Genomic DNA, 14,016 nt, shown 5'->3' on the forward strand with positions numbered 1-14,016 from the left:
GCTCAGCCCTGCCTCCAGAGGCTGAAATGCCACTTCTGTGCCTTCCATGTGGGAGACATTGGATGGCAAAGTGGTGAGTGGCGACACAGCAAGGGGCACACTTACCACATCTGGGTTCTCCTCCCAGTTCCCTTAGATCCCATTTTACCATGGTCACCCGTATTCCCAAGGTTACGAAAGCCATGGATGCTGTGTCGTCAGTAATGATCATGTGACACAGGGACTGTCATCCCCCAGTTAGCAACTGAGTGGTCTGTTTGATTGGTTAACAGAACTCACAGAAAGGTTTGTAACTGGCAAATGATGTCTGGCTGGCCATGGTGGCGCACACCTTTAATCCCAGCACTCGGGAGGCAGAGGCAGGTGGATCACTGTGAGTTCGAGGCCGGCCTGGTCTACAAAGTAAGTCCAGGACAGCCAAGGCTACACAGGAAAACCCTGTCTCGAAAAATTAAAAAAAGAAAAAAGAAAAAGCAAATGATGTCTGGACTGAAGTCCCTCTGACTTGGGAAGTCAACCAAGTCACCTATCTGTGGTGTCATTCAGAACCAGGCTCCAGGTGAGCACCCTGTCCTAAAGAAGGTGCTCCCTCAAGCCTGAATTTTGGGGCACTTGGGGGAAGACATCGATCTTGACAGTTTTTTTAGCCCTGTATACCAGAAGTGGTCCTGTTCAATGTTCTAACCCTTAGGCAGCTGGTCATTAACTGATGTCAATGTTGTTGAAAGTGCTAAGCTGAGCCTGCTCTGCCCTTCTAGCTTTGCAGGGCCTAAAGAAGCTGCTTCTGGAACTGTGTAGGGGCCTATCTCCAGGCCTTTGCCAATGCAAGTATCTCTTCCCCTCCACATCCTGGCAGGGACCCTGCTGCCCCACAAGGGTGACTCAAAGCCACTTTCCTCTGCTCTGAAGTCTCCCCTGCCTCCCTGCCCTTCCCCACCCTGCGAGATCTTCACCATGATGCTGCTATTAGGCACTTCCCACATCCACTGTCTTATGGGCTGAGCATCAATCACTCTTAGACACAGAGGCTGCACCGTGACCTTTGGCTGCCTGAAGGTCTTTCCTCATGCTGGCCTAAGTAAACTCAGTTCATGAGCTCTGGGCAAGGCCTGGAATCCCCCGTGGGCCTCTCCCACAGGGCCTGATGAGAGGCATTGCTTCACTCAACAGGCATTTATTAAACATGACCAAGTGCCAGTCAGGCAGAGGGCCTTGCAGGGCTGTCTCTCACAAACATTTGTGCAGGCTGCAGTGGGGAAAGTCCACACAGACCATGGCTTGCTCTCTGGGGATGCACAAAGGACCCCTTGAAAGGATGAAGGGCACAAGTCTTCCAGGCAGAGGGAACAGCACTGGAAAGGTCTGGACGTTTCATGGGGCAGGAGTGCCTTCCTTCCCACCAGAGAGCCACACAGCCCTTCTTCCATGATACAGAGAAGATTTTCCCAATCAAACGGCACGCTTGTGCTATATTCATACAAAGAGAACAGGAGCTTGGCGTTTGGAATTAGATGTGTATTGGAGGCCCTGCCCGGCCATCTCTGCTTTCTGAACCTGTTTCCTCCTCTGCAAAATGAGACTAACACCTCCCAGTTGCTACGCTAGCCATGCCATGCCCACCTGCTCTCACCTCCTGCGTGCCATTCCCAAAGCTGCTCGTTTTCCAGATGAGGAAGCCAGAAGCCAGCTGGCACAAAGCATCCTGAGACTATGACAGTGACCAGTTTGCACCATCCTGTGGTATTTTTCATTTGTGCTTTTTCTCTCTGTGTCTAAAGGATAAGTCACTCTGCCCCCTTGCCCCCCATTAGAGAGTTCCCTGGCCTCCTGATTGGGAGAGAGTCCTAACATTGGTCTGCCCATCTACAGACCCGTTCTTCGGCCAGCGCTACATCCACATCCTGGGCCGGCAGAAGCTCTACCACGTGGTGAAGTACACGGGTGGCTCTGCCGAGTTGCTGTTCTTTGTGGAAGGCCTCCGTTTCCCCGACGAGAGCTTCTCAGGCCTGGTGTCCATCCATGTCAGTCTGCTGGAGTATATGGCAGAGGTGAGACCCACAGGCCGCCCCTGTGTAGCCATGCATGTTCCTGGCTCAGACGTGGGAACTTGGATGGGGCAAGTGTGGGTGAAGGATAGGAGCAAAGCTTTTCTCAACACGTGGCTTTACAGTTCAGTGACTTAGTTTCCCCATCTAAAAAGTAAGGATTATGTTAGCCTCTCTCCCCTCCCTGCCCTCTGGAATAAACTGGTACATGCAGAAAACTTGGTATATGGAGATAGAGAGATGGCTCAGCAGTTAAGAGCACTTGCTGATCTTCCAGAAAAGTGGGGTTCATTCCCCAGCACCCACATGATGGGCAGCTCTCCTCTGCATGTAACTCCGGCACCAGGGGAATCTGATGCCCTCTTCTGGCCATCGTGGGGACTTACACACACATCTATATTAAACACACAGAAACGCAAGCCCACACATACACATAAGAACAATACTTGGCACAGTCCCTAGCACACAGTAAGTGCTCAGTAAGTTGTCAGTCTCACCCACTGAGAGGGAGGCAGGGACCACAGCACCCAACCTGACTCTTTGGTGCTCCTCCTCTCTCCCACACCCAGGGCATCCCATTGACACCCATCTTCACAGACACCGTGATGTTCCGGATTGCACCCTGGATCATGACCCCCAACATCCTGCCTCCTGTGTCAGTGTTCGTGTGCTGGTAAGGGTCAGGCATGGTCCACACAGGTAGGGAGTCAGGGTGGGCAAGAAATGGGCTTCAGGGACAGGCTGACCTAAATCCAACTCCTGTCCAGGCTACTTAGCAGCTATATGGCCTGCAAGAGTTCAGGTGGCCTCCCTGTGCCTCAGTTTCTCTGAAATGCACATACCCCAGCCTTGCTTTGAGGACTAAGGTGATGCCTCTACATCGATGCCTTTGTCCTGGCTCACACTGTATACCACAAAACTGACACTTCTTTCCTTCTCGCACTCTGCCCTCCACTGTGTGGGGCTAGATTCCCGCTCGGCAGTGGTACCCGGCTTCGTTTTGCTCACTCATTCAGCACAATTTTCCTAAGTGTCTAATGTGGGCTTGCTTAGCACAGCAAAATGAGCAGGAAGGGCAAGAAATCTCTACATGTGTGTGACTGACAGCTCCAGAAAGCATCCTGTGCCCAACCCTACCATTCATACCCTCCCATGTTCCAGGCATAGCACTTTCTAAAATCTGGGGAGTCATGGAGGTAGGGCGTTGAGCATGTGGGGTGAGAGGTCCCTTCCTTATCTTCTGTATCAGTGACCTTGACAAAAACTGCATAAGAGGGTGGGGCTGCATGTCCCTTGGCCCCAGTGGCCTTTACAAAAGGAGCTGTGGATATAGACAGGGCCTTATCAGTGCAACTCAGTCCAGAGTACCAGCAGCTTTGACCACCGGAGACTGGTGCCGCTTGTCCCCCCTCACTCTTCCTCCTGCCCTCCTCTTCTTGATGCTTCTCAGCATGAAGGACAATTACCTGTTCCTAAAAGAGGTGAAGAACCTGGTGGAGAAAACCAACTGTGAACTGAAAGTTTGCTTCCAGTACATGAATCGTGGTGACCGCTGGATCCAGGTGAGGGGACAGGGGAAGGACACAACAAGGGTTCTGGATCCAGGGGAGGGGACAGGGGAAGGACAGGCTTGCTGTGAACACCCTGGTACCCAGCTGCCCTGTGTGTGTGTGTGTGTGTGTGTGTGTGTGTGTGTGTGTGTGTGTGTGTATTCCTGTCTGCCCAAGGACACAGAGACTTGGGAGAACACGTGTGGCTTCCTAGACTGAAATACTGTAGCCATCCTTGGGGACCGGTGATGGCCTCACTCAGAGAAGTATGTGGCAGTTAAAATTAAAAAGGCTAGTCTGTGACTAAAGACACAGAACATGCTTGATTTGTTTCTTGGAAGGAAATATATTCAAGATATGGCTATTTACATTTTGTTTGTTTGTTTGTTTTTCGAGACAGGGTTTCTTTGTGTATCCTTGGCTGTCCTAGACTCACTTTGTAGACCAGGCTGGCCTCGAACTCACAGTGGTCCACCTGCCTCTGTCTTCCAAGTGCTGCCATTAAAGGCATGCGCCACCATGCCCAGCAACTATTTACATTTTAAAAATGAGGTCAGTGTCTTAAAGAGATAATTGTGTGACTCTTGCGATGGGCAGGAGCAACCTGTTGAAAGATGCCCTCGTTTGCCATCATCTGGTACCTAGGAGAACTGGGGACCAGAGGCAGGCTGTGAATGAGATGCACTTACCACACAAGGCTCTCTTGTGTTAATCTCATTGTAGCCGGACAGTGGTGGCGCACCCCTTTAATCCCATCACTTGGGAGGCAGAGGCAGATGAATCACTATGAGTTTGAGGCCAGCCTGGTCTACAAAGTGAATCTAGGACAGCCAGGGATACACTGAGAAACCCTGTTTCAGAAACAAACAGAACAAATTTTTTTATTGCATTGATTATTGGAGATGGTGCACATACCACAGCCCACATCTGGAGAGGGTCAAAGGTTCTCTCCTTCTATTATATGAGTCCAGGGGACCAAACTTGGGTCATCAGGCTTGGCAGGAAGGTCCTTTACCTGCTGAGCCACCTCACAGGCCCTCGGTTTGTGGCCCAGGCTGGCCTTACACTCCCAAGCTTCTGGCCTTTGCCTTCCGAGCAAGGTTACAGGAATATACTGCCATGCCTACTTTGTTTATTTGTCTTTTGGCTTTTCAAGACAGGGTTTCTCTGTGTAGCCCTGGCAGTCCTTTAGAACTCTGTCTGTAGCCAAGGCGGCCTCAAACATGGTGATTTGTGCTTTTTATATTTGTTTGTTCTGTAACAAGGTCTCCCAAACCCCAGGATGGCCTTGAACTCTCTAGGAAATAGCGAATGACCTTGAACTTCTGATCCTCCTGTATTCACCTCCCAAGTGTTAGGGGTGAATGCACCTACATGCTCAGTGTAGCCAGTACCGGGGCTCGAACCCAGGACTTCATGTACGTTAGCTAAGCACTTTATACCTGGGTTTCATTACCAGCCCCTGGTTTTGTAGATGGAGCTTTTTTTTTTTTTTTTTTAAATCAGAGTCTCAATACGTAGCTGAGACTACCCTCATACTAAACAGCCTCCTGCCTCTGCCTCCTGAGATCTGGGATTACATACCCCTCTCCCCCGCATCACGTCCCAGGCACCCCCTGCGTGCTGCTACAGCTAACAGCTCTCTTTATTCTCCTCCACAGGATGAAATTGAGTTTGGCTACATTGAGGCACCCCACAAAGGCTTCCCAGTGGTGCTAGACTCCCCCCGAGATGGAAACCTGAAGGACTTTCCCATTAAGCAGCTCCTGGTGAGATGCCGAGGGCCACCTGGGGATGGCAACGGGGACTCTTAGAAGACTCTTAGAAGACAGCATGGTCAGGAGATGTGTGGTACCCCACTCGGGGCCTCTGTTTTCTCATCTGCGAGACGGCTCAGTGGGTCCTGAGGTCCAATGCATTCTCTAAACTGGGAGAGTTGCCTTGTGGGAAGTGAGAACCATGGGAGACAGAGCAAAGCCCAGGTCCAGAGGCCTTGACTCCTCTGCTGCCCCGACGCTCCAACTTGTAGCTAAGTTCCAAAGAGGCAAGACAGAAGTCCACAGGTGTCCGTGCTCATTGGGAGTCTGTGGTGTGAATCTCAGTGCTGTGGGGTTTATTAAAGCAATCTGATGCCTCACCATCCAGGAGGCCGTTAGTAACCCCCACTTTGTGGCCCCAAGCTGAAACATGCCTCCTTGCTTCCTCACCCTTCACTTTGAGCCAGAAGCCCGTGTGGGGCGTGTTATAGAGGCGGCAGCAGATCTGACTTTGCCCATGGTCACATGAGGGACAAACTTTGCAATCAGTGTCGGGCTATTCAGAGGTAACCTGGAGGGCTGGCAGAAGCCGTGTGTGAGCCCCATTCTGGATATGTCAGAGGAACATAGTCTTGAACAGCACCCCTATATCAGAAAGGGGACCTCGGGTAGGCTTCTGAACTTTTATGAACCTCAGTGTGCCGCCTCTAAAACAGGGAGGTGTTGCCCAGAATTGTTACTCAATCAAAGATATGCAGAACACATCGATTCTGTGCCTGATCAGCGGCCATCATGGGATGGTTTCACTGCCCTCAGCGGCACTCCATATGGGGGCACTGTCCATTTTCCCTGACAAAGGGAGGACAGGGCCATCACAATGACCACCCAGAGCTACCACAGACAGCAGGTATACAAACCAAGCTCCCAGCCCTGTCCTTTCTCTTCCCCTGGGCTCCACCTGTCTTCAGTGCTCCACACTGGCCTGGTTCCAAGGCTCGGCTTGCATTGTTCCCAGAGGCTGGGCCAGGCCTGGCTTTGTGCTGCGTGCCTGCCGGCCTGCGTGATGCTGTAAAGCCCCAGCTGTCACCTGTGGCCCGCTCACACGGGGCCAACAAGGGGCCCAAGGTGAGAAAGCGCTAAGCTGCTGCTGCCAGGAAGGGCATGCCTGTCCTTTGAGCCTCTTAGCTGAGCCAGCATAAGCCACATCTGCCTGCCACACAGGGTCCTTGGGTTGGTTGGTTTGGTGTTTTTAGGTCAGGCAAGTTACTGCCTACTTTCGTACAAACCAAACAAGATCCCTATATTATTTTTATAAAAAAAAGAAAAAAAAAAATATATATATACACATATGTATATATACACACATTCTTAAATCCAAGAACAGGTAGGATCTTCCCTTCTTGCATACAAAATCCAGTTTACTGAAGTGCTACTCTCAGGACCTGGAGGCTGGCTGTGGGCTTGATAGGCAGGTGCAGTTGTTGGGATGGGCAGGTCTAGCAAGTCCCTGGGGATAATCAGTCCACTGCCTTGCCTGTGGCCTCTCTCACAGAAATGGAAACTGAGGTTTACAGGAATTATGAAATGGCCAGGAAGATCAACAGAACCTGGGAGGCCAGATCTTGCTATCACATTGGGTGTCTATGCCTAGGGCCCAGTGCCCAAGCACACACATCACACCCACACTTACTCCGTCACTGTGTCGGTACTCTCACATACCCACTGACGGCAATACGCCAGCCTCAGGTAACAGCCATCCTTAAGGCTGGGACTCCAGATGGACAGTCTGCAGGTGACACAGGGGTTGTCACCAGAGAATGACTGCTGGGAAAGAGGCCTCCTGGCTGTAGGAGGCTAAAGGCAGATGTGTGCCCTTTCTCTGCCCAGGGCCCAGATTTCGGCTATGTGACCCAGGAACCCCTCTTTGAGACTGTCACCAGCCTCGACTCCTTTGGGAATCTGGAGGTCAGTCCACCAGTGACTGTGAATGGCAAGACATACCCACTTGGCCGGATCCTCATCGGGAGCAGTTTCCCGCTGTAAGATAACCCAGGACAGGTATAGGGATGGTAGGCACAGCAGCGTGAGTGTTTCTTTAGAGGTGGCCTGGGGTGGGGGTGGGGTGGGTGCCTGGAGTGAATCTAAGAGAGAAATGTTCCCTTCTGCAATGCTCTGGGGAGGGTAAGATATGGCGGAGGAGTTGGAGAAGGAGTGTGGGGGCCTAGCTAAGGCACATTGGCAGAGGAGAGTAGAGACTGGGGGCTGCCTATAAATGAAAGAGGAGAGACAAAGACGTAGCCCTGTCTCACAGGCATGAGACCTTGGCTCCTTTGGCTGTCCGCAATAATGAACTCTCTGCTCAGCCAATGAAAAGGCAGTTTCTACTTGGATCCAAACAGTTGCTGGGACCAAGTGAGCGGCCTAGGTAGTCACTTCATAGGAGCCACCCGGAACCTGAGGTCAAGTCCTTCTGACTCACATGGAACATTCTTCTATCTATGGGACATGGGTAATGACCGTTAGCCCACCCGCCCCAACTCAGTGGTCACTTGTGCACTCAGAAGCTACTTCCTGTGCCTCTGTGGAGTGCTGAGCCCTTGCCCTGCCTCCAAGACACTGATGAAAGTCACAGACATGCCAAGCCCACGCTGAGCATGGAAGCTACCCTCAGCCGCTCGCCTGGAGACTCTTTCAGCCTGGGCCCTTTCAGCCCGGGCTCATGCCTTCTGCCTGCACCAGGGTCTTAGCCTTGCTGGTGCCACCCAGATCTGGCCTGGGTTCCAGGTGTATCCTGGGAGTGCTCCGGTACAGGGGCACAGGGATAAGCTGCTCCTCTTCTCCAACTCTGCCCTAGGTCTGGAGGCAGGCGGATGACCAAGGTGGTACGTGACTTCCTGCAGGCCCAGCAGGTACAGGCACCCGTGGAACTCTACTCTGACTGGCTGACTGTCGGCCATGTAGATGAGTTTATGACCTTTGTCCCCATCCCAGGCAAAAAGGTGAGCTGATTCCCCAAGACCAGAGTGAATAATGTAGCGAAGAATCCATGCGTTGGCCAGGTGTGGTGGCGCACGCCTTTAATCCCAGCACTCGGGATGCAGAGGCAGGTGGATCGCTGTGAGTTCAAGGCCAGCCTGGTCCACAAAGTGAGTCCAGGACAACCAAGGCTATACAGAGAGACCCTGTCTTAAAAAACCAAAAAAAAAAAAAAAAAAAAAAACACCAAAAAAAAAAAAAAAAGAAAGAAAGAAAGAAAGAAAAGGAAAAAAGAAGGAAGTAGCTGAAGTTGGGTTTTAACCCACAAATCCAAAAGATCAATATTTCCATGTAAAAGATATTATTGTGTGTTGCATGTGCACATTCCTGTGGGTGTGTGAGTGTTAACATCTAGTGTCTTCTCCATTAAATACCGTCTTGCTTTTTGAGTCTCTCAATAATCCTGGAGTGTGCCAATTGGTTGAGCTGGCTGGCCAATAACTCCAGAGATCCACTTCTTCTGGTGCCCACCACCGCTGCTCCCCTCTGTCTTAGTTCCTGCTCTATTGCTGTGAAGAGACACCATGACCAAGGCCGCTCTTATGAGAAAAGAAAACATTTAATCGGGGCCTTATTTATAGTATCATAGGTTTAGCCCATTATCACCATGCTAGGGAGCATGGCCACACTCACGGTGTTGCCTGGTGGAGAGAGGGGTGGGTGGGCAGCTAGAGAACTCATGCAAGCCCCTGGGTGCAGGCTTTTGAAACCTCAAAGTGACACACACTTCCTTCACCAAAGCCATCCTTAATCCTTCTAATCCTATCAAAGAGTTCCACTCCCTGGAGGCTAAGTATTCAAATACAGGAGCCTATGAGGGACATTCTTATTCAAGCCACCACACCCTCCATTCCCTTGCTGAGATTGCACTATAGTGCCTGGCCTTTTTCTCCCCCAAAGTGACCTGTGGGCCCAAATTCAGGTCCTCATACTTGTGAGGCAAGCACTTTGCCAACCATGCCAGTCCCTGGATAAAAATTATTTTTCTAAACTTTTTTTTTTTTTTCTCCAAGCCAGGTTCCCTATTCTATTCTTCGAGCCTATCTCAGTTTGGACGAGAGCCATTCATGCGCTCAGCAGTCACACCCAGATGATGCTAACACTGCTCACAGTGGTCCAGGAAGTGGGGTTGGGCTGAAGCCTCTAGGGAGGAAAGGGCTTTTTGAAATGAAAGGAATGGCTGCCGCTGTGCATCCTCGGGGTTCTCTGCAAACTGCCTGCCCCTTTGGAGAGTCCTCCCCTGCCAACCCAGGCCTCTTCTGGGTTTGTACTTTGCTATGATGATGTTTCCCAGAATAGAAGTAAACAGACACAGTCCTAAGACAAACAGACTCTTCCAGGATGCAGGTGCAGGAAGTGCTGTCCCTCCCTTTAGCGTCCTGGCCATGTCCCCCTCCTGACAGTGCACCACCCACCGAGGCATCTCTTGCAGGAATTTCGGCTGCTCATGGCTAGCACCTCAGCCTGCTACCAGCTCTTCCGAGAGAAGCAGAAGGAAGGCCACGGGGAGGCCATTATGTTCAAGGGTGAGTGATCACAAGCCCTTGACAAGAAACCCCACAGGGCCCTGGGGAGGACCTTGTCTCTGAGCACCCACCACCAAACCCAAACCAAAGAGCACACATGGCTGGGGTTGCAGAGTTGGTAGAGAGTTTGCCTAGCTTGCACCAAGTCCTGGGTTCGAGCCTCAGCACTGCAAAACCCAAGCATGGTGGTGCTTGCCTGCACTCCTAGCACTCCACGGTGGAGGCAGAAGGGTCCTAATTCAAGGTCATGTGACCCTGTCTCAAGGGAGAAGGGTAAAGTATGTCTTCAGGCACCAGACCTAAGAGAGGAACCAAAGGGCCCAGATTGCCATGTGGTCAGCACCCAGGAGCTTGTGCTTTCAAAACAGTGGGATGGAAGCCAGGACCTCCGGCGATGGCCATGCACTCTAAGCCACGTCCTCTTCTGCCAGCCCCGACCCTGAAAAGTGAAGAGGGGAGAGAAACAGTGCTGATGCAGGGGGCACAGGAAGGGACATGGTTTCAGCTGATATCATGCCTACAGGGCCTGGAGTGAGACTCCTATCTCCCTCCTAAGTGGGGCAGACGAGGGATTTTTTTTTTTTTTTTCACTTGAATTAATCATGAGAAAGAGAATCAGCTGGGGAAAACCGCTAGCCAGCAGTGTAAGAAAATGCCTGCACTCTCTTACTGTGGTAAAAACAGACACACCACATTCATCATCTTATCTCTTACCCTCCAATATATTATCATGCTCAATAAGAATCACCACTGTCTCTGTCCCATTCTGGTTTTTTCCCCTTAAGTTAATTTTGCCACATCTCAGGCTAGTGTTCTGACACTCAAAGTCCACTGCTTACCACTTATGAATTGTCCTCCCTGTCCGACGAGGAGTGTGACTAAAAGTGTCAAAGACAGAGCCACTTAAGACTGCCATCCTTGGGGGCTGGAGAGATGGCTCAGCAATTAAGAGCACTCACTGGCTGCTCTTTCAGAAGACCCTGGTTCAATTCCCAGCACCCACATGGCAGCTCACAACTGTCTGTAACTGCAGTTCCAGGGGATCTGACACAGACATACATGCAAACAAACAACAATGCATTAAAAAAAAAAAAAAAAAAAAGGCTGCCATCCTAGCTGGTGGTAGTGGTGGCACATGTCTTTGTTTTTTGTTTTTGTTTTTTGAGACAGGGTTTCTCTGTTATCTTGGCTGTCCTGGACTTGCTTTGTAGACTCACAGCAATCTGCCTGCCTCTGCCTCCTGAGTACTGGGATTAAAGGCGTGCGCCACCACACACTTTTAATCCCGATACTTGGGAGGCAGAGGCAGGTGGATCTCTGGAGTTTGAGGTCAGTCTGTGAGTTCTAGGGCAGCCAGGGCTACACAGAGAAACCAAAACCAAACCAAAACAAAACAAAAATTGCCATCTTTTTGTGCTAGCCCGTAAGGGCAAGTTTTTCCTGGGTTGGCAGGCCTGAGGCTTGGCATTCTAGAAGCTTCCTCTCTATTTTAAACTTGCCTCAAATGCTGCCCATGCACCACATGATTAGAGATACCATAGGGACGGGAGAGGAAGGACCGTGGTGTGGTGACAGCTCAGGGGCAGGGTCCCACAGCCCTGGTCTTTTTGGTGGTGTGGTGCCACAAGCCTGGGACGTTCAAAGAGTTGGCAGGCTCTTCCTAGATCAAGCAAAAATAAAACATAACAAACAGTCTTATGACTCAGGAGGCCGAGGCAGAAGACTGCAAGTTCCAGCCAACCCACACGAAGAGATCCTATCAAAAAAAACTAAAAGGAGAAAAAGTTGATCAAATATATGGGGCTCACGGGCCTGCAGTTGGGCTGCCTATGTGGCCACTTGCAGTGAGGGGGGACGTTCAAGATCCATGGAACCTCTAGGACTCAGTTTCCTCACCATTAACGGTAGCAGCTACCTCACAGGGGCATGGGAGGGAGACAGCCATAGGGAAGACTATTAAGTGATCCACATTAAGCATTTGAAAGAATGCTTTCTTGGCTGGGAGATGTCGTGGTGCAGCAGAATGTTTATCTAGTGTACATCCTGCTGCCAGGGCTGGCATAGGGACGGAAGGACGGGTTGCAGGCACATGGGTGTCACTAATCTGACTTAAAGCCTACGGCCTGTGGAGGTGGAGTCAAAGGCAGGCTCTCTCCAGGGCAGGTACTGAGTACCATGGGAAGGAGGGTGGCTGACCCTGGTCAACAGACCTGGGCACTCAGGGGTCTGCTTCTCCTGCCAGAGAGAGCAAAATGCCTACATCTGTTTCCTGGTTTAGGGGACATGGTAGCTATGGAGAGAAAAATGTATGCTGCTTCCCAGGGTAGAAAGAGACCACCTTTCACGCACAGCACTCCACCCTCCTACCCCTGACTCTACTCCCACCCCAGGCAGCCAAAATTCACTGCCATCCTTTGTTGGCTCAATTTTCTTAGTAAATTATATTTTATTATGAACTTATTAACCAAGAGTACCTCACTTATAACCCGACTAACTTAAACAATAGGAAAAGGAGATTAAAGAATACAATAATGAAAGCATAAGGCTATCAGTTCCGAGGAACGATTCTCCTGGCATAATCAGCAGGATTTCTTCTGCTGGAACCTGGAGCAACCAGAACCAGGAGCCTCAGCTGGAGCCTGGAGCCCCAAACCTTCTTTTGAGCAGTTCTCTCTAGGAGCATCTCAAAGTGGAGCGATGAACAGCCAAAACTATCCCAAGTCTCCAAAGGCCCCACCTCCTGTTTTTGGCTCATTTATATCTCCTCTCAGAATTTGTTCAAGGATGTTTTCATCTGGTTAACAACCAATCTCCCCCACACCGTGATTCAGTGGCTTGACTTCTAAGGGGATAAACATCACTTGCTCTTTCACAAGTCTTTTTCACATCCCACACTTGTGGTCTAAACAAAAAACATGTTTATCTCTCCTTCAATCCTCTGACCCCCCCACCCCTGCCCCCAACAGGCCTGGGGGGCATGAGCAGCAAACGCATCACCATCAACAAGATCCTGTCCAACGAGAGCCTCACGCAAGAAAACCAGTACTTCCAGGTGAGGGGGTGATGGGTGGGACAGCAGGGTCCGGGCACACATCTGCCTGTCTTGGCAGAGGCTGATTCTATGGAGAAAGGTCAGGGGCTTGGGGCTTCTGGCCCACAGAGGCCTCAAGGAGCACCAGATGCATCTGCTTGCTCTGCTCCTGTGCTAACAGGGCCAGGGGGCTCAAGGAGCTCCGAGCCCCGCAGGAGACTTGGGAAAGCAATTGTGCTTACAGGTCCAGGGCATGCTGAGTTCTACTTGACAAGAGCTCAGAGAAGATGCTCCAGTTAAAATGAGACTAAAGCTTCAGACTTGCTGTCCAGGCCAAGGCTGGCCTGAACCAACCCCTCACTCTGGAATCATAGCAGTCCACACATCCTTGAAGAGTTCTATGCAGGCATGACACACTCTGAGTGCTTGAGTCTTTAAAGTTGTACTAGAAATGAAACCCCAGGCCCAGGAGACACAGCTCCATTGGTAGAGCACTTGCTTTGACAGAAAGAAAGCCTAGGATTCAATTCCCAGCACCGCACCAACTGGGTTAAGATGACCTCTGGGTTACGTCAGAGACAAGTAGATCTCTGTGAGTTTGAGTCTGGTCTACATAGAGTTCCAAGACTAGCCAGAGCTACATAGAGAAACTCTGTCTTGAAAAACAAGCAGCTGGGCACAGTGGCGCATGCCTGTAATCCCAGCACTCAGGGAGGCGGAGGCAGGTGGAGCTCTGTGAGTCCAGGACAGCCAGAGCTACTTAGAGAAAGTCTGTCTTGAAAAACAAACAAACAGCAGAACTGATTGAAAGAAAATGACCTCTTTTGCTCATAAGAGTGCTGGATTTCTGAGTCACTTTAAAGAGACAGGCAAAAAGTAGACTGGAGCCTGGCCTCAGCAGACTGGACAGTTTATTTAAAACAGTGAGGGGCAGACACAGTAGGAGAGGGGTGTCTGCCAAAGGGGAAGCGGGTACTTGGGGTTTATTTATGAGGTTGGGGAAGTGAGGAATTACGTGCAACTTCTGAGGCTACATGCAAACCCCAAAGTTTCTCTTTCCTGGAGTCGTTT

General features: G+C 50.7%; 1 protein-coding gene across 1 annotated transcript in view; it reads left to right on the top strand.

The window, feature by feature from the left end:
• Window positions 1-14,016, top strand: part of Padi2 (peptidyl arginine deiminase 2) — a 41,650-nt gene that overhangs the window by 25,258 nt on the left and 2,376 nt on the right. The window contains exons 7-14 of the mRNA XM_051171569.1: window positions 1,870-2,048; window positions 2,615-2,718; window positions 3,496-3,607; window positions 5,257-5,364; window positions 7,240-7,391; window positions 8,207-8,351; window positions 9,821-9,914; window positions 12,881-12,966. Of these exons, the coding sequence (XP_051027526.1) occupies window positions 1,870-2,048; window positions 2,615-2,718; window positions 3,496-3,607; window positions 5,257-5,364; window positions 7,240-7,391; window positions 8,207-8,351; window positions 9,821-9,914; window positions 12,881-12,966 (980 nt within the window). The remainder of the gene's footprint in view (window positions 1-1,869; window positions 2,049-2,614; window positions 2,719-3,495; window positions 3,608-5,256; window positions 5,365-7,239; window positions 7,392-8,206; window positions 8,352-9,820; window positions 9,915-12,880; window positions 12,967-14,016) is intronic.

The sequence above is a fragment of the Acomys russatus genome, chromosome 29 (assembly GCF_903995435.1).
Source record: "Acomys russatus chromosome 29, mAcoRus1.1, whole genome shotgun sequence".
NCBI lineage: Eukaryota > Metazoa > Chordata > Mammalia > Rodentia > Muridae > Acomys > Acomys russatus.